Raw genomic sequence first — 24,632 nt, 5'->3', positions numbered from 1 at the left:
ACCTACCATCATGAACCATGTGGTCTCGGCTGCATTTCTGACCTGTTTCAAAGAGTCTCCATTGATATCTGGTTGCATTTCAAGATAGAATAAAAGGCTTTCATTGATGATATTCGACACCCAACTGTTAGAAAGAAAATGGCCCACAGGTGAAGAGAACATGTGACATAATTCTTTTTTTTTTTTTTTTTTTGTGATACGCAGGCCTCTCACTGTTGTGGCCTCTCCCGTTGCAGAGCACAGGCTCCGGACGCGCAGGCTCAGCGGCCATGGCTCACGGGCCCTGCCGCTCCGCGGCATGTGGGATCTTCCCGGACTGGGGCACGAACCCGTGTCCCCTGCATCGGCAGGCGGACTCTCAACCACTGCGCCACCAGGTAAGCCCCCACAATTCATTTTTAACGCTGGGGGTCAGGGACCATGCCTCCCGACACCTAGAAGTCCTGGGGCGGGGGCAGTGCTGCTTAGCAGCAAGGAGGACGCAGCACACCAAGAACCTGACGTAAGACATGCCACCCCTCTCAGCCCAAAGCAGAGACCAACATATCCTTCCGATGGTCGCACTCAACACCACATCAGGTGGAAGGTTCTAGCACATGTCAAATAACCCAGAGTTCATCCTTCCTCTGAAGAGTAAGCTAATGTTTTGATGGAGACCAAAACAAATCTTGACATTTTATGTTTGAATTTTTTGAGGTTATTCTTGGCAGGGAGGTGACGTTTGAAACCACAAGCTCAGTGTATTTTTAGAGGGAGCTAATGTACGTCTCTCGTAGGAGACTGTGCAAACAAACCTGCTTGCATCACATCAATTATTAACACCACGAAGGCGTGCTCTGTCTTGCGAAGCATTGCTTCACCACAGCGAAGTGTTTCCTGATTCCAGTCGATTTTGCATTGGTCACAGGTCTATGCCCAGCACACCCACTTGAAACGCTGGGGCAGGACACCTGTGGTGGGAGGGGGGGTGGGTGGGGGAATGGGGGTGCGTGGACAGTTGAGGACAGGAAGATTGCTCTCTACCCTTCTTTTTTTATTATTATTTTTATTCTTTTGGCCATGCCACGCAGCTTGTGGGATCTTAGTTCCCCAACCAGGGATGGAACCCATGTCCCCTGCAGTGGAAGCGTGGAGTGCTAACCACTGGACCGCCGGGGAAGTCCCACTCTACCCTTCTTGCCTGAGCGGTGAGTCATAACACTAAAGATGGGTCCTTGCCCTTGTATCTTGTCAGATACAGGAATCCTGGTGTCAAGACTGATGCAAGGACTTCCCTGGTGGTCCAGTGGTTAGGACTCCACGCTTCCACTACAGGACGTGCGGGTTCGATCCCTGGTCGGGGAACTAAGATCCCACATGCTGCGTGGCAAAAAAAAAAAAAAAAAAGCCTGCTGCCAATGGGTGGACTTAGAAGGCACTTGATTTAAATGCTAACCCCAGCGACGGGGCAAAACTCCGGAGGCATATGGGTGGGACGCATCAAAACTAAACTCGGGACTTTTCGTTCTTAGGGCTCTTTATGTAGTTTGAGTAGATGTGAATAGCTTTCCAGAAGTTCACGGATGGTAGACTTGCCTTCCTGTCTCGCAAGCATTTCCTCCAAAGGCACCTAGCACAAGTTTCAAAAATTTCCTCTCCGAAGACTCTTCCCTTTGGAACTTTCAGGTCACACTTGGAAAAGCAAATGACAGGCGGTTTGCATTTCCCTTCCCAGGGACAGTTTTTTAAAAAAAGAAGAAAGGTTACCAAATAATGAAAACCAGCATTATTTTGAAAAATCGGGTCTTGATCACGTCTCCCATCCGCCTCTCGTTCTCCGTGTAAACTCCTTGACTTCCTTTTAGTAAAGAGGCCACTGTAAAGAGCAGAGGGGAACAGCACGTCATTTGGTTATTTACGTTTCCCGCGTGCAAAGGAAGGGCAGTAAAGCAGGTGGGAGCTCCGAAGCAGAGCCAGGAGACCGTGACGCCCAGCGGGACCCGGCCGTGCTTTCCTCACCACCTGCACGTGGGACTTCTCGGAGACTCACGGGAATATAGAGTTTTTAAACGTTTACTATGGAATCACTCTAGATTTACACAAGATTTGCAAAGACAGTACCGAGAGTTCCCGCATACCTACACCCAGCTGTCCCCAGAGTTAACATCTTACACAACCATAGTCACATTGGTCACCATGAAGAAGTCAACACTGGTACAGTGCTGTTAACTACACTCTGGATTTTATCTGGGTTTTACTAGTTCGGGAACTATATGTGTTTACGGTTTATATTTTTTACTATAAAAATAATGCATGCTCACTATTGTAAAATGTTGAAAGATTTGACATTTATCCTTGTAGACAAGTTGGAAAATACAAAAAAGTTTAGAAAAGAATTGATAACCCGTAGTTCACCCAGAGACAACCATCGTTAGCATCTTAGTGTATTTCCTTCCGGTCTTTATTCTATAAGTCATTTTCATTTGTTTGATGTAATCAAATCACTATTTTTTAATGCAATTTTGTTAAAAAGAAAGCTATATTTAATAGACTAGCTTTCTGGGGGGAGGGGTTTTGTTTTTAATTTTTATTGGCGTAGAGTTGATTTACAGTGTTGTGTTAGTTTCAGGTGTGCAGCACGCTAGCTTTAAATGCAGAGATGCAAAGAGCTGCAGTGATTTTTCTCTCCCTAGTGGTAGAGCACTTCACTTAGGTTCAATTTCTGCAACCCATCAGCTGATGCTGATCATCAAGTGACCTTTCTGTCAAGGTGTGTTGCTTTCTTCTCATTCTGCCCGTGAGGGACCCACAGGGCGGCATGAGGGGCCTGGAGACTTGCCTCGGGGCACGTTTCCTTGAGGACGGGATGGGGGCTGGAATGCAGGTCCCCTGCCTTGGCCCGGAGGTCTGTCCAGTGCATTCTGCTGACTCACAAGATCCCTTTCACCCAGTTCTTCCTGATGCATTTGACTCACTTCCTGTGCTCTCCTTCCTGTTTACTGCCCAAGTGGGAGAAGACACAGGCCCAGACATCACGGGGAGGGCCCAGGCTCCCAGGACGGCTCAGTCCACATCCATCCCTTCCCCTCGGCTGCCCTTTCCTTTCCTGATCCCGTCTCCCCTCCGCAGTTTTCCAAGGCCACTGGGGTCCTCTGGGGCACACCCATGGCAGACTCAGGAGGAGCCCAGACAGAAGTGAAACGTCTCCTGGTCCCGGCTTTGAGCTAGCAGACGTTGGCCAAGGACTCGTACAGCCCATAATTGAGTAGGCTCGCTCCCTCTCGTTTATTAAACCCCCTCACTTTCCCCACCTGTACTGTGCTCCTGTCTGGAGGATGACACATGAGGTCCATGGTCCTAGATAATGATCAGAGCCCGTGGCCTGGGGCCGTAGCCGCGGCCTCGCCCCCAGAGCACTTCCCTGGGTTTACCTGCAGTCACTGTCTTTCGGAACAGGATGGGGTTGGCCACGAGGACGAGCAGCAGAGGCAAGTACGTGGTGACATAGTGGGGGATGGCGTGCTCCAGACCCCTGTCACACCTGAGGGAGGAAAGCCGGGTCATTCTCCAAAACACCGGGGCTCTGCCTGAGATACGCCGACTCATCTGCAAGTCGAGACAAGAGGACCAGATCGAAGGAAACACACAGATCGGCTTCTGACTCTGCCCGAAGGAAACCTGACTCGTATCTCACGTCTGCGGACAAGCATTAAATCACAGAAGAAGGAGGGTCAGTCACGGTTCTGTGTCTCGTGAATCAGGGAGCTTTTAAAGTTCCCTGCTGGGAAAAGGTGAAGAGGGGAAAAGGCGCTCTGGGGTGGTGGATCACCCCCAACTCCCCCACTGGGTCTCTCAAACAAGTGGGTCTCCCCCATTTGTCTTTCAAACAAGACAAAGGCGTTCTACGAACCTGCTGGGTTTTCGGCACTTACTACAGCTGTCAGCTAAGCCTGGCTGACATCACGCATAGGATCCAAGCTCTGTCCTCGATCATCAAAATACCCGAGCCTCACACGGCACAGGATATCTGTTGTCATGGTGACAGGTAATCATTTCAGGGGTTCTTTTCGGGGAGGGGGACCCGGATTTCTACTGATGGGTCTTGAGAATCATCTATCGCCACAGGACACGGTGGGTGCCACACACAGGTATGCTACCGAGGCCGGGGCTATCAGTTAACAAATACATAGCGTACAGGAGAACGGCAAAGAGGAAGAGAGAATCCAAAGCAGAGGGGATGTTGCCCAGGCCCGACCCCAGACGGGGTGGAAAAGCAGAGGAGGGAACAGCTCCTGTGGCCACGGAAGGTGGAGTGATAAAAACGCTACTGCTCTCGTTTTCATAGGTATGAAGTGCTCACACCAGAGGGGAAAGTGGCTGAAAGTGCATGGAAACAGGTAAGAAAAATGCAGTGCCCATCTTTGTTGCCTTAAGGATGACAGTACCACCTGAGGATGGTGCCTTCTTTCTCTTTTTTGGTTTGCGTGTTTTGTTTTTTACCCTGAAAGCCGTATTTTATTGGAGTATGGTTGACTTACAATGTTGTGTTGCTATCTTCTTTTATTTTATTATTATTATTTTTTTTGCTACCTCCTTTTTAACAGAAGCTTTCCTCTTGAGCTGTGAAAGCTAAACTGTGGTCGGGAAGGGCTTGAGGGGAGAAAGGGAAACAAGAGGGGGGAGAGATGAGATTCGGGTGCCAGTACTGAACGTAAGGAACAAACGAGAGAGGGTGGGAGCCTGCAGAGCGCCGAGGGCTCTGGGTCGTCGTGGGCTCTGAGGGTGGATGTGAGGAAGGATGGAGATGCTTCAGGGGGCGGCCTGGAGACCGCGGGGCACCTTGGCGTTCCTGAGTGTCCTTGCAGCAATGGCTCCCTCGCGCTCAGACGCAACGTCCCCAGGATCTCACAGGTGGAGGCCAGAGATAAAAACTCCCTTTCCAATTAAGCGCATCCCTCTGTAACAGCTGCTAACTCTGTATTTGTCCTTTTAGGGTTCCTGGGGAGAGTGGGCTGTTTGGAGGGATCTACACAGAGGCCACAAAGCAACACCAACGTGGAGACATCTGAGTGAGTGGCTACAAGAAATCGAAAAAGAAGGGGCAGAAACGGTCTGCACCACAGGTCAGCAAACTTTTTCTGGAAAGGAGCAGATAGTCAATATTTTAGCCTCCAGAACCCTCATAGCCTCTGTCAAACTACTCAGCTCTAATGTGTAACTGGCCATAGACCATACATACACAAATGGGCACGGCTGTGTGCGAATAAAGCTTTATTTACAAGAGCAGGGCAGAGGGCCGGATCTGTCCTGAGGGCTGCGCTGTGCTGATCCCGGGTGTACACTGCCCTGAAGTCACAGACAAAGAGACAATGTCCAACCTCTGTTTTTCAGCTTTCCATTGAAAATTAGAGTATATATCCTTGGAGGGACCTTGAGGCTTTACAAATGGTTGCACTGATGGGGTTTTAAACTTGAAGAAATGCCTGAGACAATTTCAGAGGCCACATCGCCCAGTGTCTGTGTTCAGAACAGCACAGGATGGAGAGAGGTGAGAAAGTGCAGACAGCAGAGGCTTAAAATAAGCTTGTCAAGAGCGAGCGACCCTTTGTGTCTTCCAGCCATCTCCAACTCATTCTTGGGACGCTCAACTCACCTGCTCGCCCAGAGGAAGCTGGTTTGAAGAATGAAAAATAAACAGTGGGCAGGGGAAGGCTGCGTCCGTCTGGAGGGGGACAGGCCTGGAGGCTGGCACACAGGCTGGTACGGGGGAGCCGTGCCCCCAGCTTTGCATCCACACCGCGCACAACACCGACCCACACGCAGGGGACAGGCAGAGGCAGGGACGCTAACTCAAGGTGCCAGCCACTGTGCTCTCAGCTGCACAGATCCAGGACGATGGCCTGCCCGCCCGCTCGGGGTCAGCGCCCGGGCGTCTCCTGCAAGAGAGGCGGGGGGGGGGGGGGTCCAGGCGTCGGGGGAGTGGGCTTGCTGGGAGCCCCAGCTTACCTGGCCACGGAAGGGTAGTACAGCATGAATGCTCCCTCCACGCAGAGCAGTGCGGCCAGGCCCCAGGCCATCATGTGGTAGAGCAGGATGGTACTGGGGGAAGAAGGGGCAGAGGGGCGGCCACGCCTGAGGTCCAGCACTGACCAAGCCCCGAGCTCCGCGAGCGGCAGGAAGATGCACACAGAGCAAACCCTTGGCAAACAGCTGCCTGATTTTGCCTGGGAGGTTTTTATTTTTCCTCTGATTGAGGTGAAATTCATATAACATCAAACTCACCATTTAAAAATGAGCAACTCAGCGGCATTTAGGACATCTACAGTGCCGTGCAAGCACCCCCTCTATCCAGTTCCAGAACATGTTCATCCCCCCAGAAGGAAACCCGGACCCACTCAGTGGGCTTTCCCCATCATGCTTGTGCCCCCGGCCCTGGTAGCCACTCATCTCCCCCCCGTCTCTGTGGATTTGCCTGTTCGGGACATTTCCTCCAAGGGGAGTCACACACGACGTGGCCTTTTGTGTCTGGCTTCTTTCCCTCAACCTAAGCCTTTCAAGATTGAGAGGAGGGGACTTCCCTGGTGGCACAGTGGTTAAAACTGCACGCTCCCACTGCAGAGGGCCCGGGTTCTATCCCTGGTCGGGGAACTAGATCCCACATGCATGCTGCAACTAAGAGTTTGCATACCACAACTAAGGAGCCTGCATGCCTCAACTAAGGAGCCCGCCTGCTGCAACTAAGGAGCGCGCATGCCGCGACTCAGGAGCAGGTGACCGCAACTAAGGAGCCTGCCTGCCACAACTAAGACCTGGCACAACTAACTAACTAACTAACTAAATAAATAAAAGATTGAGAGGAGTGAGGCACGGGTACCTCATAATTCCTCCTAAGTGCCTGGCTCCCCCAGTAGGCAAGCAACTCCTGGCCTCTGTCCTTCCTGAAGTCACCTCCATACCTAATATGCAAGCGTCTTAATGCTCAATCCAAACCAAGAAGAAGGTCTCTAAGAAATGCGTGGTGGTTCGACGTTCCAGGACAGCGGGGAGGTTTCCCATCTTGTCCCCCTACCCCCCATTCCCTGCATAGTTCAAATTCTCTCATCGTTACCATCTCCATCCTTCACCTCTGTACTCCCACACACCCCACCCTGTCCCTCTGAGAGATTCAAGGCAGCCAGCCTTGCAGGTGGGGTCAGGACGATGGACCACCTGAGCCCGTGCAGAGCTACCTCGCTCTTCCAAGACAGCCTTTGTTTGCCTCTTCTGTGCAATGGGACGTGGCCCGGGGCTGCTCCCTCAGAGGTGCCCACTGTTACTCAAAACTCTGCCAGATGGGACTTCCCTGATGGCGCACTGGTTAAGAATCCACCTGCCAATGCAGGGGGACACGGGTTCGAGCCCTGGTCCGGGAAGATCCCACATGCCGCAGAGCAACTCAGCCTGTGCGCCACAACTACTGAGCCCGTGCGCCACAACTACTGAGGCCGCATGCCACAACTACTGAAGCCTGTGCGCCTAGAGCCCGAGCTCTGCCACAAGAGAAGCCACCTCAGCGAGAAGCCCGAAGAGTAGCCCCTGCTCGCTGCAACTAGAGAAAGTCCGCGCGCAGCAACAAAGACCCAACGCAGGCAAAAATAAATGAATAAAATAAATTTTTTAAAAAACCCTCTGCCAGACGCCTGGCAGAGGGTGCAGCCCCTGGCCCATCAGGACTTTAACCCTGCGGACCCGCAAAGGGCGTGGTCAGGGATGCGGTGAAGGACGCCCTTCTACAAGGAGACAGGAGGGAAGAGAGATGGCCCAGAGGGCATGCTTCAGGGAGGAGACACTGCACAGCCGGCCCACCGGGCGGCCACGCGGACGCGGCTGCACCTTCGCCTCCCCTGGCACTGCTGGTTCTGGAGCAGCCCTTCCCTGCCCGTCCGGCTTTGGGAGCGTGCGGGGGTCTGTCCTGCCCACAAGTCACAGGCTTTGCCGGACACTCAGGAAACTAAGGAGCAGCTTCGCGCAGGGGCTGGGCCGTGGCAGGGTGGCATCTGCGTTCCAGACGCCAAGCCTGGGCTGCAGGGAGCCGCTGGGGTCATCTCCTGGGTGGGAGGGCGAGGCCAGCTCGCGCTCCCCAAAGCCCGGCCCTCGGTTCCCCTCGGCCCCAAACGCCCACGAGGGGGGGGAAGTCAGAGCCGGCCGCGGGACCCAGGCCGCGGCCACGTCAATAACCGATACAGCCAGAAAGCCGTGGCGGATCGATCCGGAGCAGCCCCGGCTGAAGACCCTCATCCCTTTTTCTGACGGCAAGCCAGTTTTCACGTGCAGGCACGCGAAGGCCGCTCCGCCCCCCACGACCCTCTTTGCTCTCACACTCCCCTTTTCTTAGGGCAAGCAGAGCTTCTCCCGGGATCTCAGGTGCCGGTCGGCATGGCTAAAACGTGCGTCTCCCGCACCTGGAGCCCAAGAGGCAGTTTACATGTTAACTTTCAATCTGCCTTAATGACATTGCTTAGGGAAAATTCTCCCGCGCCAAAGGAAACAGCTAAATGCTGGAAGGATCTAGAAGGGAATGTGGAGTTTAATCCCGCCATACCGGAGGAGTCTGGCCCCCTGCCTGGGAATTCCTCGGGACCCCTCTCCACCAGCTGCAGGTTCTTCATTGCCACCTACAGCATCCACTCCGCCCTCGCCTCTGCAAACAAGCTGGCGATTCAGAGAGGGGCCCCAGAGGCTCTGGACCCGCACGCTCAGCTCTGGCTCTAAACCACCCCGGGCTGGCCCTTCAGATACCTCACCCTGGGAAGCGTGACTTGTGCTAGGGACGAGGTCGGGGCTGGGTCTCCGTGGCTAGAGAGCACCCGTCTTATTTCTCTGCTGTGGGCCCGCTCCTTTTTGATGGGAGAGCCCACTTCACCGCCGACGGTCTTCCCAGCCCTGGAACCCTGCCCTCGGGAGGCATCTGGGTGTTTGGCATCCCTGGAGGGCCGCCTCCTGTTCGATGGGCGGGTCCTCGGAAGCCTGGCGTCCTCTAGTCCCTGCACATCCGCAGACTTCTGCCTATCCTAACGCCAAGCTCCAAGATGAATTCCAAACACCCGCCGGGGTGTGAGGAGGGCTTCCTGATCGCCTGTCCTGGCTTCTGAGGGCTCTGTCTGTTCTCCGGGTCCAGAGAGCTGTCACTCAGCCCTGTCCAACTCCAGTCCCTCACGGGTGGAGGTGCATTTCCTATGACAGCAGGAGACATACTCTTCTAGCTTCTGTTCGGTGCTCCAAGGTTCCTCTTATCTCCACAACTGAGTGGTGGTCTATGAGACCTCTAATTGTATCCTAGCTCCGATCCCTCCCAAACTGAGTGAGGGAACCATCCCACTTGCACTCAGCTTCTGGGACAAGGTCTCCTCGTGCTGCCTACCCAAAGTCATTCTCCCTTTTTTCCTCAGCAACAGAACCTGGATGTCAGGCAGAGCAGCAGCACGCTTGGATAATCAACTGTATTTCCTACCTCCTCTTACAGCTAAGTGTGGACAGAAAACTAAGTTCTGGCCAATAACATGAAAATGTTATTGTTGTGTAAAACTCTCATGGACAGCAGGCCTGCTTAAAACAGGTCCCTGCTTAAAGGGATCTGGCTCAGGGGACAACAGGCCCCTTTTGCATTGCCCTCTACCTCCTTCCTGTTTTCTGGAATGCTGATGTGATGACTGGAGCTCCAGCAGCCATACTGGGCCATGATACCTTGAGGATGGAAGTCACATAATAGAATGGTGGAGCAGAAAGAGAGAAGGAGCTTGGGTCCCTGATTTCCAGCATAAGAGCCCTAGATTGCCTACCTCTGGCCTCTTTTAGCGTGAAAGAGAAATTCCTATCTTAAGCCACTATTGTTTTATGTATTTTTGTAGCCAAAACTAATTCTCACTGATACACCTGGTTGGCAACCTTTAACCTTAACTGTCTTCCCTACAGAATTTTCACAACCAAGTATACCTCGGTTTTGTACAGATGTGTAAGAGCTTGGGAACTAAGGCAAAATGGTAGAAGAAAGAAACGCAAAACTGAAGAGAGTACTAAATTTCAGGCCAGAGAGACAAAGTGAATGATGATGTGATACACGTAAGGAATACCAAGGATCTTAGAGTGGTGATTCACTAAGATTGCCCAGTGTAGTCTGTAGCTTAATATGGTCTTTATTTGGTTACTCACGTTGGTTTCAAAAGTGAATTTATTGAACCCGTGGTGCTGGGGCAACTGGATATCCACCTACAAAAGAATAAAGGCAGACCTATCCTCACCTCCACACATAAATTAATTCAAAGATCTAAATAAAATTGTTCAAACGATAAAACTCTTAGAAGGAAACAAAGGTATAAATCCTTGTGACCTCGGGTTAGGCAATGGTTTCTTAGATGACAGCAAAAGCACGAGAAATAAGAGAAAAAAACACAAAAACTGGATTTCATCAAAATGAAAGACTTTTATGCTTCAAAAGGTACCACCAAGTAAGTGAAAAGACAACCTGCTGAATGAGAGAAGATATTTGTAAATCATATATCTAATGAGGTACTTGTATCCAGAATATATAAAGAACTCCTATAACTCAATAATAAGAAAGACAAACAGCCCAGTTAAAAACTGGAAAAAGGAAGCAAAGAGATATTTCTCCAAAGAAAGTACACGAATGGCCAATAAGCACATGAGAAGATGCTAAACATCATTAGTTATCAGGGAAATCAAAACCACAATGAGATACCACTTCACACACAGCAGGATGGCTAAAATCTCAAAAAACCAAACACACAGAAAACAAGTGTTGTTATCAAGGATGCGGAGAAACTGGAACCATTACACATTGCTGGTGCAAAGGTAAAATGGTACAGAGTCTTTGGAAAGCAGTTCAGCAGTGCCTTACAAGGTTATACAGAGTTACTATATGACCCAGGAATTCCACTCCAAGGTGTATACCCATAAGTATATGGCGAAAACATATGTCCACACAAACACCTGCATACAAATATTCATTGCAGCATTATTCGTAGCAGTCAAAACAATGGAAACAACCTAAAAGTCCAGTGACTGATAAACGGGTAAAAGGCAGATAGCGAAACAATGGAGTATTATTCAGCAACGCACAGGAATGAAGAACTGCTGCGTGCCACAATATGGATAAATCTCGAAAATAACAGGCCAAGTTTAACCAGCCAGATACAAAACGCCACACATTGTATGATTCCAGTTACAGAAACTGTCCAGAACAGGCAAATCCAGAGACAGACAGTAGATGTGAAGTTACCAGGAGCTGCGGGAGAGGGAAGAATGGGAAATGACTCGTAACCAGTACAGAGATTTGGGGGATGAATAACACGTCATAAAGCCAAATAATGGTTATGGTTACACAATTCTGTGGATATGCTCACAAACAATGGATTTTATACATTTAAACAGATGAACTTTATAAAGCTATTTAAAAAGAAAAAAGCAAACAAGGGCTCCATGCAAAGGGGGCCTAATGGAAGTGCACCACGAACTTGGTCGGGGACCCATCCTTCCTGGGCCTGGAGCCCGGAGACCAGGACACCCGCCGTGCCCTCCTGCTTCTCTTTGGCACGTAGGTTCTCTGTGCTTCTGTCTCCTCCATAACGTGCACATCCCAGCTCCAACCCCAGCTCCCAGTTACCGAGCGCCTGCTACGTGCCAGGCTCCATCCATAACCATCCACGGGTACTATCACATTTACTGTTTCCAGGAACCTCCTGAGGTGGGTACTGTTTTACAGCTGAGAAAACGGAAGTCCAGAGAGGTTCAGCCACTTGCCAACAGTCACACAGCTAGTGAGTGATGGGGCAGGAATTTGAACCCACCAGGACCCAGGCACTAACCCTTCCTGGGTTCCTCCCAGGCAGCCCCTGGCAGCTCCAGAACCCTTGGGCTCCGTATTTAGCATCCTGTATCAATACATACATCTAAGAACTTTTCTCCTAAACCTTTAGACACCATCAGAATTTTTTATTTTCATGCCAATTCTTATTTTTTTTTTAAGTCTTTGTCGTGTTCCAAATATTTAATCTATTGAAATACTGTTTTCAGGGTTTTAAAATCCTGTTTTTTTCTGGTAGGGGGCACCTGGAGAAATCCTCGATATTTCGATTGTGCCTTCAGCCTTTTATAAAAATGAGCTGAACAGACGTTTCTCGGTGGAGGGGTCAGCTGAAAGGTTCTGATCAGCTGTGTCTGCCGTACGGAGATGCAGCGCTCAGCGGTGTCTCCAACCTTCCCTCAGGCAACAAACTAGGGCAGAAGCCAGCTGGCTTGCTCTGAATACCTCAGTCCCGCCGATCTCCGGATCACCAGGTAGGCATCGACCGCATAGCAAAACAGCCACCAGAAGCAGGCGCTGTACAGCAGCTGGATCCACATCTGTAATCGGGAAGAGCCGGCGTCAAAGCTCCTGGACATGGGTTTCCGTGAAATGAGCTGGCAGACGCCCACTTCCTCTGACGTCACGGGGCAGCACGTGAAAGCCCTCCGGAGAGGCTTGGAAACCCAGGCCGGCATGTGGCCTGGGACGGGCGTGCGCCTTGGTGCCCTGTCTGCTCAGCTGCACCGGGTCCAGCGAGCCCTGCCTTGTGCTACGCTTGTGGTCAGAGGTAGAGGGCTCAGGTGTGCGGCTTGGCCTGGCATGAAGCTCTTTTGCTGAGGACCAAGGAGGATGGGCAGGAAGGACCTTCCCAGTAGAAGGAAGGCGGTGGCGGGGGGGACTCCGTACGTTAGAAGCGGCACGAGATCTATATACTAAGACAGAGGCTCCATCGGGATGCAGCTGGGAAGCAACAGAGGGGAGGAAGGGAGAGATGCTGACGGCTGTGGCGCAGATGGCGGGTCAACAGGGTACCAGCGTCCTTTGAGGTCATTCACTGGAGTGTTAACTTGGCGGACAGAGCAATATGGATGGACAAATGGCTATTTTTAAATATATATTTGTTAAGTAAATACATCCATTAAATCAGTAACTTTTTTTTTCTTTTTTCCTTTTTTGCCCAGCTGGTTTTGACTGCGGCTGGATCTAAGGTAAGGATTGGATGTGTGCTTAAGGGTGGGGATGGGAAACATACTAGCACAGTGGTTCTAAAACTGGAGTGTGGGTCAGAGGCCCCTGGAGGGTTTGTTAAATCACAGACGGCCCGCACCCCAGGGTCCCTGGTCAGTGGGGTGAGGGCTCTGAGCGTGTGCATTTCGAAAAGCTACAGTGGGCTGGCGGGAGGGATGCGACCACGCTTTGAGGACACAGCGTAACGGAGCGGGGCAAAGGGGAGGGAAGGGGGAGACCAGGGGAGGTACACTTACTGCACTCCCCATGCAGAAGGCGGTGGGCCACACGTCTGTCCCATTCACGGCTGAGATGTCGTCCACGAAACTCGGGAACCCTAACCACACCGTAGACCGGACTGTGATACCTAAGGGAGAATCAGGTGATGCTTTGTATCTGCTCCTAATACAAATCTAAAGGTGACTTGTTGACTCTGTAAAAATGATGGATGGACGGATGGATGGCTGGCTGGATAGATAGGCAGATAGACAGATAGATAGGAAGGGAAAGAGAAAGATGTGAGGGAGACAGGGAGGAAAGAAACACGCTGGTGTGTGCAGAGAGACAGAGAAAAAAATAAGACTCAGAAAATAATTATTATGGTAGTGGAGCAATCCCAGGCACTTTGATTTCAACTTCAGCCCCCATTAGCCACAGTGCTGTCCCTAACGTTGTCTGTCTGTCTATTTGGCACCCAGAAGTGATTATGTGAATAACAATTTATATTTCTTGGCTATATTTTTAATGTCCAAGTTAACTAGTCCTCACGTAAAAAAGAATGATTGAGAAAGCACATTCTGAAGTTTAAAAAGATAGTTCTTTCATTCTTTAAAAAATATACATTTAAGATTTTCACAAATTAGCTCTTGATAATCTACTTTTGCCATTTATTATTTGTGAGTTTTCCTTGCTATTTGACGCAAATATCTGATTCTCCTCAACACAGTATACACACGTAAGGCATATATTAGGGTTCTCTGTTAAGTAATTCGATAGATAGCCTTTGTTTAAGCATTCACTATGTAACACCCCGCTCAAGGGGACCTGTGAGCAGTACAGAGTTACACACTAGTGTTGTGTGTCTACTTCACATACAGAAATATACACTGTGTCACATGCTACCAAATATACCCTGTGTCATATACCACTAAAAGGGTGAGTATGAACACTAAAAGCCTAAGATATAGCTTCTCATTCTTAAGCACAGATAACAAAAATAATGCTTTGCGTCCACATAGTGCTTTTGTCGTTTTCAGTCCAGAGCTCTGCTTTGAGCTCGATAAACACTTTTTTTTTTTTGTATCTATATGAGGTGATGGATATTTACTAAACTTGTTGTGGTAATCATTTCATGATAAATGTAAGTTATTATGCTGTGCACCTTAAACTTATACAGTGCTATGTGTCAATTATGTCTCAGTAAAACTGGGGAGAGAGTTCCCTGGTGGTCTAGTGGTTAGGATGCTGGGCTTTCACTGCCGTGGCCCGGGTTCAATCCCAGGTCAGGGAACTGAGATCCCACAAGCTGCACGGTGTGGCCAAAAAAAAAAAAAAAAAAAGAGAGATATTTAAAAAAAAACTGGGGGAGAAAAACCACCCCATGAGATAGGCATCTGTATTTCTTTTTTTTTTTGGCGGTACGCGGGCCTCTCACTGTTGTGGCCTCTCCCATTGCGGACGCGCAGGCTCAGCGGCCATGGCTCACAGGCCCAGCCGCTCCGCGGCACGTGGGATCTTCCCGGACCGGGGCACGAACCCGTGTGCCCTGCATCGGCAGGCAGACTCCCAACCACTGCACCACCAGGGAAGCCCTGTATTTCTTATTTTTCAGCGAGGAGGTCTGGTCACCAAGCCTTCCCCTGACTCCTGCTTCTGCCCATTTGCCCGCAGTGTCATGCACCTTCCTTCTAAAGGCCAAAGGATATACGAATATTACTTTGCTGACCCTCAAAAGATGTTTGCGTGCAGCTCTATTTTCAGATATTCAAGTTACAGAAACTAGATTATTATTAAGATGCTTTTCCAAAATGCTTTAGCAGAATCAGGAAGAAAACCAATTTTTTATTTTATTGTCCTGCACCAAATTGATTTTTTCGCTATAGCTTCCTGTCTTACTCCTCGAGTCTAAGCAAGTGACTAGAGGTTCCATAGCATTTATCTGAAGCCAAGATTCTTGAGTGTCTCCAATCACACAACCAGGAACAGGAGAACCAGGCCCTGGGACACACAGCCACCTGTGCCCAGAGAAGCACTCAAGGGGCCCCCGAAGCTGCTGCCCCCTCACGGCACAGCGGTGGAAGGCACTTCAAATACCGCCAGCAGCCTTTCCTTCAAGAGCAAACACGACTGAAAAACACAATTCCAAAATGCCAGCACCTGTCAGCCAATTACAAAACATGGACAGTATTTGGATCCTGATTTGAAAAAACCAGTTGTAAAATAGCATTTATGAGACACCTGAACATACACCAGTGATATTAAGGAACTGGTTTTCATTATTTTGGGGTGATAGTGATATCTGTGTGATATGTTTGTTTTTTAAAAATTCTTATCTTCTACAGCTATATATTGAGATTTGTGTGGGTGAAATGATATAAATTCTGGAATCTGCTTCAAATTAACCCAGTGGAGAGTGGGATACGGGGATGGGGTATAGATGAAGCTAGGTGATGGGTACAGGGGGTTTGTTATACAATCTCTCTACATTTGCATATGTTAAAAAATTTCCAAAATAAAAAAGTTAAAATGCTTGGCAATATCTAGCATAGAGGTTTGTAAAATGTGCCGTGCTGGAGTTGAAAGCAGGGGTCAACAAAGTCTCTGTAAAGGGCCAGAGAGAAGATATCTTAGGCTCTACGGGCCATAGTTTCTCTGTTCAGCACTCACTTCTGCCCTTTTAGGGCCAAGATGCCCCCAAACAAGGCACAAGTGCAGGGCATGGCTGTATCCCCATAAGACTCCACTTACGGACGCTGCCATTTACATTTCATGGAATATATACATGTCAGAAACAGTCTTCTTCTTTAGATTTTTCTAAAAACACTTTAAAATGTAAAAACTTTTTTAGTTCCTGGGCCATAGATAAGAGGCAGCAGGCAGGATGTGGCCTAAAGGCTGCAAGTTTGCCCATCTGTGGTATAAAACCCAAACTTAGATAGATAAATAAACAAGTAAGTAAATAAAAGTGTAATAGATATACATATATATACATACATATACATATATATACATATATACACACATATATATACACATATATGTATATATATGTGTATATATATATGTATATATATGGGTTTCTTCCTGATTCTGCTAAATCATTTTGGAAACGATTTTGTGTGTGTGTGCACGCGCACGAAATATTAACTGTTAGTCTCTCACTAGTGGTACATTTAGGGATGCATTGTATTTTCTGGGTTTTCCTTCACAGCACCGTCTAAAGTTTCCCTATAAGTGCAATAACAAATACATCAAACTGTTTAAAAAACAAAAAAAACAACGGTCCCCCGAAGGAACTTTTACCGACCATCTTGTATCGCAGAGTCCCCTGGTCGTCCAGTCCGGCCCCTGGGGAGCCGCCTCCGGCTCGGCCCTCCTACCCGTGGGCCGGGCGTCCTTACCCGCGTGGCGACCAGGTCCTGGGCGGGGGCCGCGCGCGCTCATCCACGCCCCCGGCCGGGAGCGACCTGCGGGCCGCGCGCCCTCAACCGCGCGCGGACGGGTCCCCACCCGCGGGCGCGCCCTCACCCAGGCAGCCGAGCAGGTCGCAGGCGGCGGCGGCGCGCAGGATGCGGGCGGAGGCCGGGGTGCGGGCCGTGGCCGGCGGGGAGGCTGAGAGGAGGCCGGGGCCCGCGGGCCGGCGCCCGGGCAGCAGCCGCAGGAGGCCGAGCGCCAGGTGGAGCGCGCCGCTGCCCAGGCACAGCGCGTGGAAGGCCCGCGGCTGGAAGCTCAGCACCAGCTGCGTGGCGGCGTCCCGCGTGGCGCAGCAGAAGGTCCCCAGGCGCGGGGAGGCCATGGTCCGTGCTGGGGATGCGGCTCGGGTGTGCCTGGACCCCGCCGGCCGGCCCGGGTCATGTGCTGGTCCGGCCCTTGGCGGGGGTGGGGAGGGGGGGAGCCGTCATGTGCCCTGGGCCTCTCCGCAGCCCCCGCCCGATCCCCCGCGCTGGCAGTCAAGGCGCCAGGCTTGCTGGGGGCGTCGCGCCTCTGCAGACGCGTAACGAGGGTGATGCTTGGTCGGGGGCGGGGGGTGCGGGGGAGGGGCGGGGGAAGGAGCGCGCCGGGGTGGGGAAATCAGCTCTCTCCCCTTTCACCAAGGCCTTCCCAAGGGGAGGCGTGGGGCCTTGTTAATTCTCCAGAATCCAGAGCCCCCCCCCCCTGCCCCCACCACCCCGACACCGCCGTCTCATCTTGACTCATAAGAAAGCATGCCTCGTGCCAGATCTGCCCGGTGTGGGACTCTGCCGTCCCTAGTTTTGATCCCTTACAGGTTCATAAACTGTGACTGCAGTGATTGGCATTAAAATACTTCTTTTTTAGGGTCGCTCTCCCATACGGAAACGACCCCCTAGAGCTAAGATTTTCCCTGAAAATCAACAAATCTTGAAGAAAGGGGAAACTGCTTTGCCCAGCTCCACACACACACACACGCACGCACGCACGCACGCGCACACACACACACGCACGCACTGTGCACCTTCCAGGGCTCTTCCATTTTTACTCATCTCAACAATGTAGGGTTAAGTTTTTCACATTGTAAAATTACTCGCTTTTGAGAGTACCTCTGTTTAGGAAAAAAATGTTCAAGTTTATTCAGATTTTCTTAACTTCTTTCCTTTCTAGATGAATTTCAGTATACATTGAAAATCATGCTTTATTCTCTATGTATAAAAGTTTCAAAATGATATTAGTACTAATGATAATATACTGAGTGGACTGTTTTCTTAAAAACACTTCAGGGTTGAAAATAAAAGAGCCCCCTCTAGATTCTGGCTTTACTAACCAAAGCTTTATTTTTTAAAAAGAACCCCACCCCCACCCCCAGCTCCATCATATTTATTAACAGCAAACCTAATAGGCCTGTTTGCAGCCAGGAGCAGACACACTTTGACCTCTCCCTGCAGTACATGAATTTTTCCAACCAACCAGAGGTGAGGCGTCCCTGTTGTTTTCCTCTGTCTCCTCCCACCCTGTCTTCTCGTCTACATTTCCACCACCAGCTTTGCAGTTTTAAGTAAGACAAAGTTTGGGCTCAGGTCCTCAGCCTTCTTCCCGGCAAACCACAGGACTGGGCTTCTGTTGGGACCCGTGAAAGGCAGACGGGAGCTGCACTGCCAGATGGAAGCAGAGCCTTTAACCAAGAGCTCCAAGTGCCACTACTTCAAAAAGATCTGACCCGGCGCATCTGTAAGCAGGGGCAGCTGCTTTGATAGAAGTCTGGAACAGACCGACATTGTCAAAACCTTAACTGCTCTTGGATTTTACACCCTTGCTTGTAAAAACAGTAGGAAACATCATAGGGCTACTCCCCAAACGCTGGTCTGCCGCTCCTTCAGAAAGCATAAATCTCAGTATCTGTTTTGAACAGTTGATCTTCTATTTCCTTAGCTCTTGGAAGGCAGAAGTGGCTTCTGGAAGTTTGTGTGTGGAATGTGCTTTAAAAGATAAAAATGAAGAAGGAGAGTCTGTTCGTCTGCTCCAATGCCAAAGGTTCCGGGAGCCAATCTGTGCAGAAGCGTCACTGCGTTTCAATCTCTGTCGCAAGCCCAAGCTGCAGGTACCCCGCCTCTCTGCTTCCCTCGTGCACACCTGCAGGCCCTGGAGGACTCAGGTGCCCAGCGTCCTCCAGAATGGAGGTTGCCTACAAAGCTTCAAGAGGATAAAAAGCGTTGCCGTGGCTTGTATCTTGGTCTTCAACTCCTTTTCTGCCTCCTGGGGAGTTCAGTAGTTCTGCAAATATTCCACACGATGGATGGGTTTTGAACCCAGGCTTAGAAACCAAAGAGCCTCCTGACTTGTGGTTTTTGTTGGCAACTGACCTCACCTGGCAAGACCTGAGAGTCTTGGCTTCTGAAGGAATCTTGTCCTTTCCTCTGAAGAAACAACAGAAATGGATGGATTGAGAGGTAGTGCCTCAGTACAGCTTCAGTTCTGCAGCGGTCACAGAACGAATCTGTCAGCTACGCCGTGTCAGCCTGGGAAGAGATGAGACCGAGCAAGCCCTGGAAAGGAGAGGGTGCGATTTGTGTCCTGAGAGGAAAAGGGAAACTAAACGAACATGAATATCATCGCTACCCCGACCGCCTTCCATGAGCTGGCAGCATTAAGAACTTCAAGTCTTGCTTAACTCGTACCCCCATCCTTGTGGCCCATCTTTTTATCTCTAGGTTCTGTACAAAGCACCAGAAGAGGTGAGGAAACCTATCCAAGGTCACGGAGGTGGTAGAGCTGATGCTCAAATCCAAGCAGATTACGCCGTAAGGTCCAGAGGGGAACTGGAGATTCATTTCCCCGTCAACGTGAATGTCTGCGAACTGGTCAGACCAATGAAAGCACTTTCTCCACTCACCATCTTGAAGCAACAAGAAGTCCGCTTTTGAGAAGTTGGAAGCAGGTCGCAGATGGCGGAATTTGAGGCCATCAGAACGTGACTGCACTTTCAAGGAAGTTGGGGGTGGGGCAGTGAATAGGATGGACACACACATGTATGTGTTACCTGTTTCAGACTTCGTTTAAATGGTATGTTTCCTTTTGTGGCACAGTATACTAATCTAGTAAAATGAGATGAAGTTATTTCTGGGCAGGCCCTTTGCTCTGGAGTCCTGATGCACATGAGACTGTCAGATCTCAGGTATCTAGTAGAAGACGAAATCCGCTCATTAACCACAGGCTTTGGCTAATTTTGAAATGACTGCTTCGCTGCTACTCAGGCAGCTGTGAGCAGAGGCAATAGGAAACCCACAGAAACCTCAAGAGCTTGGCTTGTGGCGAGAGCGCCCGCGTGTCTGCAGAGGACGCAGCCTTACGTGCAGCTGGTCACACACACGGCAGAAACATTTGCCTGATACACACCGCAGAACAACAGCTCAATCTCAGAGGGACTGAAAGGCAGAGAAAGTGTGGGTCAGTCAGTCCCCTCAGGGAGCCCGTGGTTTCAATGTGATGGCTCTTCCCCCCAAGTCTTTGGGTCTCACTGTGTTGCCTTTAGTTGGACATGTAGAGTAAACCGTGTGCGATAACCCCAGTCTTTCAAACTCATGGCAGCTCTTCAGTCTATCACAGGGGTCAGAAAACTGACTCTTCAGAGGCCAAATGGTAAGTCTTTTAGCCTTTGCAAGCCGCATGCTCTCTGTGGCGGTTACCCAACCCTGCCGTGGGACCCCCAGACTAGTCATCGGCAGAAGGTAGATGGATGTGTGTGGCGCTGTACCAAGAAAGCTTTATTTACAAAAGCAGACAGCCGGCCCTCGGGCTATAATTTGTCCACCGCTGGTCTTTTCTGTCAAACTAAGCAAACCAAAATAATAGTAAACTAAGAAGTATGTATGGGCTTTTTTTTTTTTTTTTTTTTTTTTTGGCCACGTGATGCGGCGCGTGGGATCTTAGTTCCCTGACCAGGGATCGAACCCAGGCCCTCGGCAGTGACAGCCCAGAGCACCAACCACTGGACCGCCAGGGAATTCCCTGTATGGGCTTTTGTAAGGTGTGGTTACTAGATTTTTAAAGAGTATTTGATTCTGCTTTAGAAAATAAGAAAAACTCTGCAAAGAAACAAGTAGCTCGTGAAACACGTGAGACCAGAAGCCTCCGAACATTAGTGAGCTTTTCAATTGGCCATCACTGGTGACACCTATCCTGGCTACCCTTTCTCTCAGGGCTTTAAATTGTCTTAATGTTGTGATTGGAGCATCTTAATCTGGTCTCAGGGATAGCCTAGCCAGTTATGAACTTGGTGGCTACCATTGAATCAACGTGATTTCCCACAGAACGCTTTTGAATCATAAAGATGTTAAAAGAGTCAGGAAAAGGAAAAATTTCCCTGTAACTTTGTAGTGAGAAACCTGGCAGTCACTACCTTACCCTAGAGGTCAAGGTGAGTGTCACCAGTGACAAGCAAGTGGATGTCAAGTACCCCCTGATGGGATGCGCTGAGGGCGCTGCGTCACTTCTGCAAGTTCCTCCCGAAATCCATAACCCAGTCTGGTCGTGAGAAAAATGTCAGACAAGGCCACACTGGGGGACATTTTATGAAATACGTGACCAGTCCCGCTTAACATTGTCCATGCCATGGAAAACAGGGAGAGGTGGAGAAACAGGCCAGAGGAGGCTAAGGAGACACGACAACTAAGTGCAGCAAGGGATCCTGGGACATCAGCGCACAAACTGGAAATCCAAATGAAGTCGCAAGTTTAGTTACTAGTAAGGTAATGATGTTAATTTCTTAGTCTAGACAAAAGAACCATAGTTACGAACGCTGTATTCAGGGAAATCAGGTAAAGTGTGTACAAGCTTTTTGTGTATTATCTTCGCAACTTTTCTGTAAACCTAAAATTATTATTATTATTACTATTATTTTCTGGCCGTGCCGCGCAGCATGCGGGATCTTAGTTCCCGGACCAGGGATTGAACCCTCTCCCCTTGTGGTGGAAGCGCAGTCTTAACCACTGGACCGCCAGGGAAGTCCCAACCTAAAATTATTCTAAAATTTAAAAAATTTTATTGTTTTAAAAGCCAATCACAGGGCTTCCCTGGTGGCGCAGTGGTTGAGAGTCCTCCTGCCGATGCAGGGGACACGGGTTCGTGCCCCGGTCCGGGAAGATCCCACATGCCGCGGAGCGGCTGGGCCCGTGAGCCATGGCCGGAGCCTGTGCTCCACGACGGGAGAGGCCACAACAGTGAGAGGCCCGCGTACCGCAAAAAAAAAAAAAAAAAAAAAGCCAATCACAGCGTATCTCACCTTCTGAGATGCTCCACACTCTGTCTGTGGAGTGTGTTTCTCTCCAAATAAATCCAATTTTTACCTATCAAAAAAATATATAAATAAAATAAAAGCCAATCACACGATAGTGCCTGCAGGCCTTCTACAAGTCTAATTATGCAAAGGTAAAGAAGTATCATAAGTCAGTTAAATTTTTAGAAACTTGCTCTGTGTGCCCGGAAGAAATCTCTACATTGCGGTTAAAATTCTACCACCTTTCAGAAAGCCTGTTTCTGATACTTCCTGTTATTTCTACTGCTAGTCAAGTACTTCTACATTCCTTGAAATTCAAATAGATTCAATTGAAACAAATATTTTGGCCAGCAGCCAGTGAAGGAATTTCCAGCAGCCGAATCAGTAGCCCTCCAACACCAAAGCAGTAGCGGCTTCCGTTTTCAGGGCCTCTCCTTCCCATGCAGCCCCCGAATTGTTTCAGCTCTGAGGATGCACAGATGGCCAGTCCCTTTCTCCTCGTGTGTGTGGTTGCAGTTGTGCTGGGAGTGAGAGGCGGAACGGGATGAACGTTACCGAGCTCCCACAGTGTCCGGACTCTCCTGGCTGTCGTTTTATTCCGTGCTTCTCACGGTGTGCTCTCACTAACGGGACACACCACCCTCGGAGTTTGTTAGAAATTCAAGTTCATCGTGCCTTCTCTGAGAACCTCTTATAAGTATCTCTATTGGTTTTTTCCCCCCCTCAAACTGTGGCATTTGAAGCTAGAAAGGCCTTCATTCCCTAAACACTCAAACGATATCGTCGTGAAGGAGCAGAAAGTTCATGCTGCCTTTGGGAAAATCAGTCCGTTCAAGGATCTCACGGAAATCTCACGCATGTAGAATCTTTTTCTTTTTCTCCTTTTTGGCTGCGCCGCACGGCATGTGGTATGTTAGCTCCCCGACCAGGGATTGAACCGGGGCCCCCAGCACTGGAAGCGCAGAGTCTCAATCGCTGGACCTCCAGGGAAGTCCCTAGAATCCTTTTTTTGCCGCTTGGAAATTGCTTGGGCTGGTTTTCACTAGAACCCACATGCCGCAATTTTATGCTACGATTTCGTTGGCACTGCTATCCCCAAGTTGCAAGCAGGTTGGGTCGCAGAAGGCATTCAAGATTTGAAAAAGATGTTCCCCAAATGTAATTCTCCAGATGGAGGTAAGGCTGCCAGGCTGGCCTCACAACTCCTGTTCTCTCAGGAGCCCGGAGCCCGGCCCCCGGGGCAGAGCTTTGATCTCTGGCCCCTGACCTCAGCTGAGGGTCACTCAGGGGTGGGTGGTGGACATGGCCCAGGCAGGGGGCCGCTTTTTATTCTGCCCTTCGTCCCCTCACCCCTCCCTGAAGTCTCCCTAACTTTGAATGTTGAAACAGAGGCTGAGCTCTTGGTTTCTCTGAAAGCCCTGGGCTTTTCTTTGTAAAGCAGAGGACCGCACCAGAGACCCTGGGGAGAGAGAACTAATACTAGACCCAGCATGCCTAGGGCAGCCACTGAGAACTTGGGTCCCCGATTAGAACTCAAGAAGGCAGTGACAGCAGATGACTCACACCCCCTCTATTCATTCCGCAGGGAAAAGTGTTCTGTCTGTGGCAAGAAGTCACCACCATTCAGAATCTCTCCTGAGATCACAGGGAATGAGACACCATTCACCTGAGTAGTAAACCTGGATTAGGCCTGAGTTTGTGGTTTTAAGCCCCTGAATTTCAGGATGGTTTGCTGTGAAGAGATGTCATTTTCATCTTCTTCTTATTATTTTTTTAAATTAATTTTTATTGTAGTAAAATTGCTTTACAATGTTGTGTTAGTTTCTGCTGTACAGCAAAGTGAATCCGTTATGCATATATATATATATCCATTCTTTTTCAGGTTCCTTTCCCACATAGGTTATTAAAGAGTATTGAGTAGAGTTCCCTGTGCTATGCAGTAGGTCCTTATTAGTTATCTATTTTATATATAGTAGTGTGTATCTGTCCATCCCAATCTCCCAATTTATCCCTCACCCCCTTTTCTCCCCTGGTGACCATGTTTGTCTTCTACGTCAGTGACTCTACTTCTGTTTTGTAAATAAGTTCATTTGTGTCATATTTTAGATTCCACATATAAGTGACATCACATGGTATTTGTGTCTGACTAACTTCATTCAGTATGACAATCTCTAGGTCCACTGAAGTGACATTTTCAAGTGTACTTGGAGAGTCAACCCACTGCTCAGCCCCCTTGCTGTGATGCTGTCTCGGCCCTCTGCTCCCGTGGGCCCAGAGAGCCCAAAGCAATCAGTGCTATTCTGTGAAATGCAACCTGAGAAAGAGATGCCAGTGTGTCTTTTGTAGGTATCCCAAATCTTTTTTTTTAAATTGCAATATAGTTGATTTACAATATTGTGGTAATTTCACGTGTACAGCCAAGTGATTCAGATATATATATACATATATATTTCAGATTATTTTCCATTATAGGTTATTACAAGATATTGAATATAGTTTCCTGTGCTCTACACTAGGTCCTTGTTGTTTATCTCTTTTATGTATAGTTGTTTCTATCTGTTAATCCGAAACTCCTAATTTATCCCTCCTACCCTCCCTTTCCCCTCTGGTAACCATAAATTTGTTTTCTATGTCTGT

The 24,632-nt window shown here is 49.4% G+C and overlaps 1 protein-coding gene and 1 long non-coding RNA gene across 6 annotated transcripts in view; one reads left to right on the top strand and one right to left on the bottom strand.

Moving 5' to 3' along the window:
* The window catches only part of GPR143 (G protein-coupled receptor 143), a 25,717-nt gene extending 8,654 nt beyond the window's left edge, over positions 1–17,063 (bottom strand). Inside the window, exons 1-7 of one of the 3 annotated variants that reach the window (XM_019944701.3) lie at positions 16,796–17,063; positions 13,306–13,415; positions 12,284–12,378; positions 5,986–6,078; positions 3,411–3,520; positions 1,747–1,855; positions 7–124 (exon numbers count right to left, since the gene is read on the bottom strand). In XM_019944701.3, the coding sequence (XP_019800260.2) occupies positions 7–124; positions 1,747–1,855; positions 3,411–3,520; positions 5,986–6,078; positions 12,284–12,378; positions 13,306–13,415; positions 16,796–17,063 (903 nt within the window). Of the gene's footprint in view, positions 1–6; positions 125–1,746; positions 1,856–3,410; positions 3,521–5,985; positions 6,079–12,283; positions 12,782–13,305; positions 13,420–16,668; positions 16,774–16,795 lie in introns of those variants that run through there. The other 2 variants (XM_073799409.1, XM_073799410.1) reach the window with 2 other exon arrangements.
* LOC117310300 (uncharacterized) lies at positions 3,504–24,632 on the top strand. Of its 3 annotated transcripts, XR_012329318.1 has the most exons (8): positions 3,504–4,024; positions 4,325–4,376; positions 4,973–5,739; positions 12,078–12,312; positions 13,003–13,029; positions 13,322–13,430; positions 14,939–17,064; positions 18,653–24,632. It is a non-coding gene; the product is annotated as an uncharacterized lncRNA (long non-coding RNA). The 3 variants fall into 3 exon arrangements; XR_012329319.1 differs by lacking the exon at positions 18,653–24,632 and having other exon boundaries at positions 15,151–15,270; XR_004524476.2 differs by lacking the exons at positions 13,322–13,430; positions 14,939–17,064.

The sequence above is a fragment of the Tursiops truncatus genome, chromosome X, assembly GCF_011762595.2.
Source record: "Tursiops truncatus isolate mTurTru1 chromosome X, mTurTru1.mat.Y, whole genome shotgun sequence".
Taxonomy (NCBI): domain Eukaryota; kingdom Metazoa; phylum Chordata; class Mammalia; order Artiodactyla; family Delphinidae; genus Tursiops; species Tursiops truncatus.
Note: the sequence above shows the minus strand (reverse complement) of the source record. Positions and strands in the feature narration are given on the sequence as shown.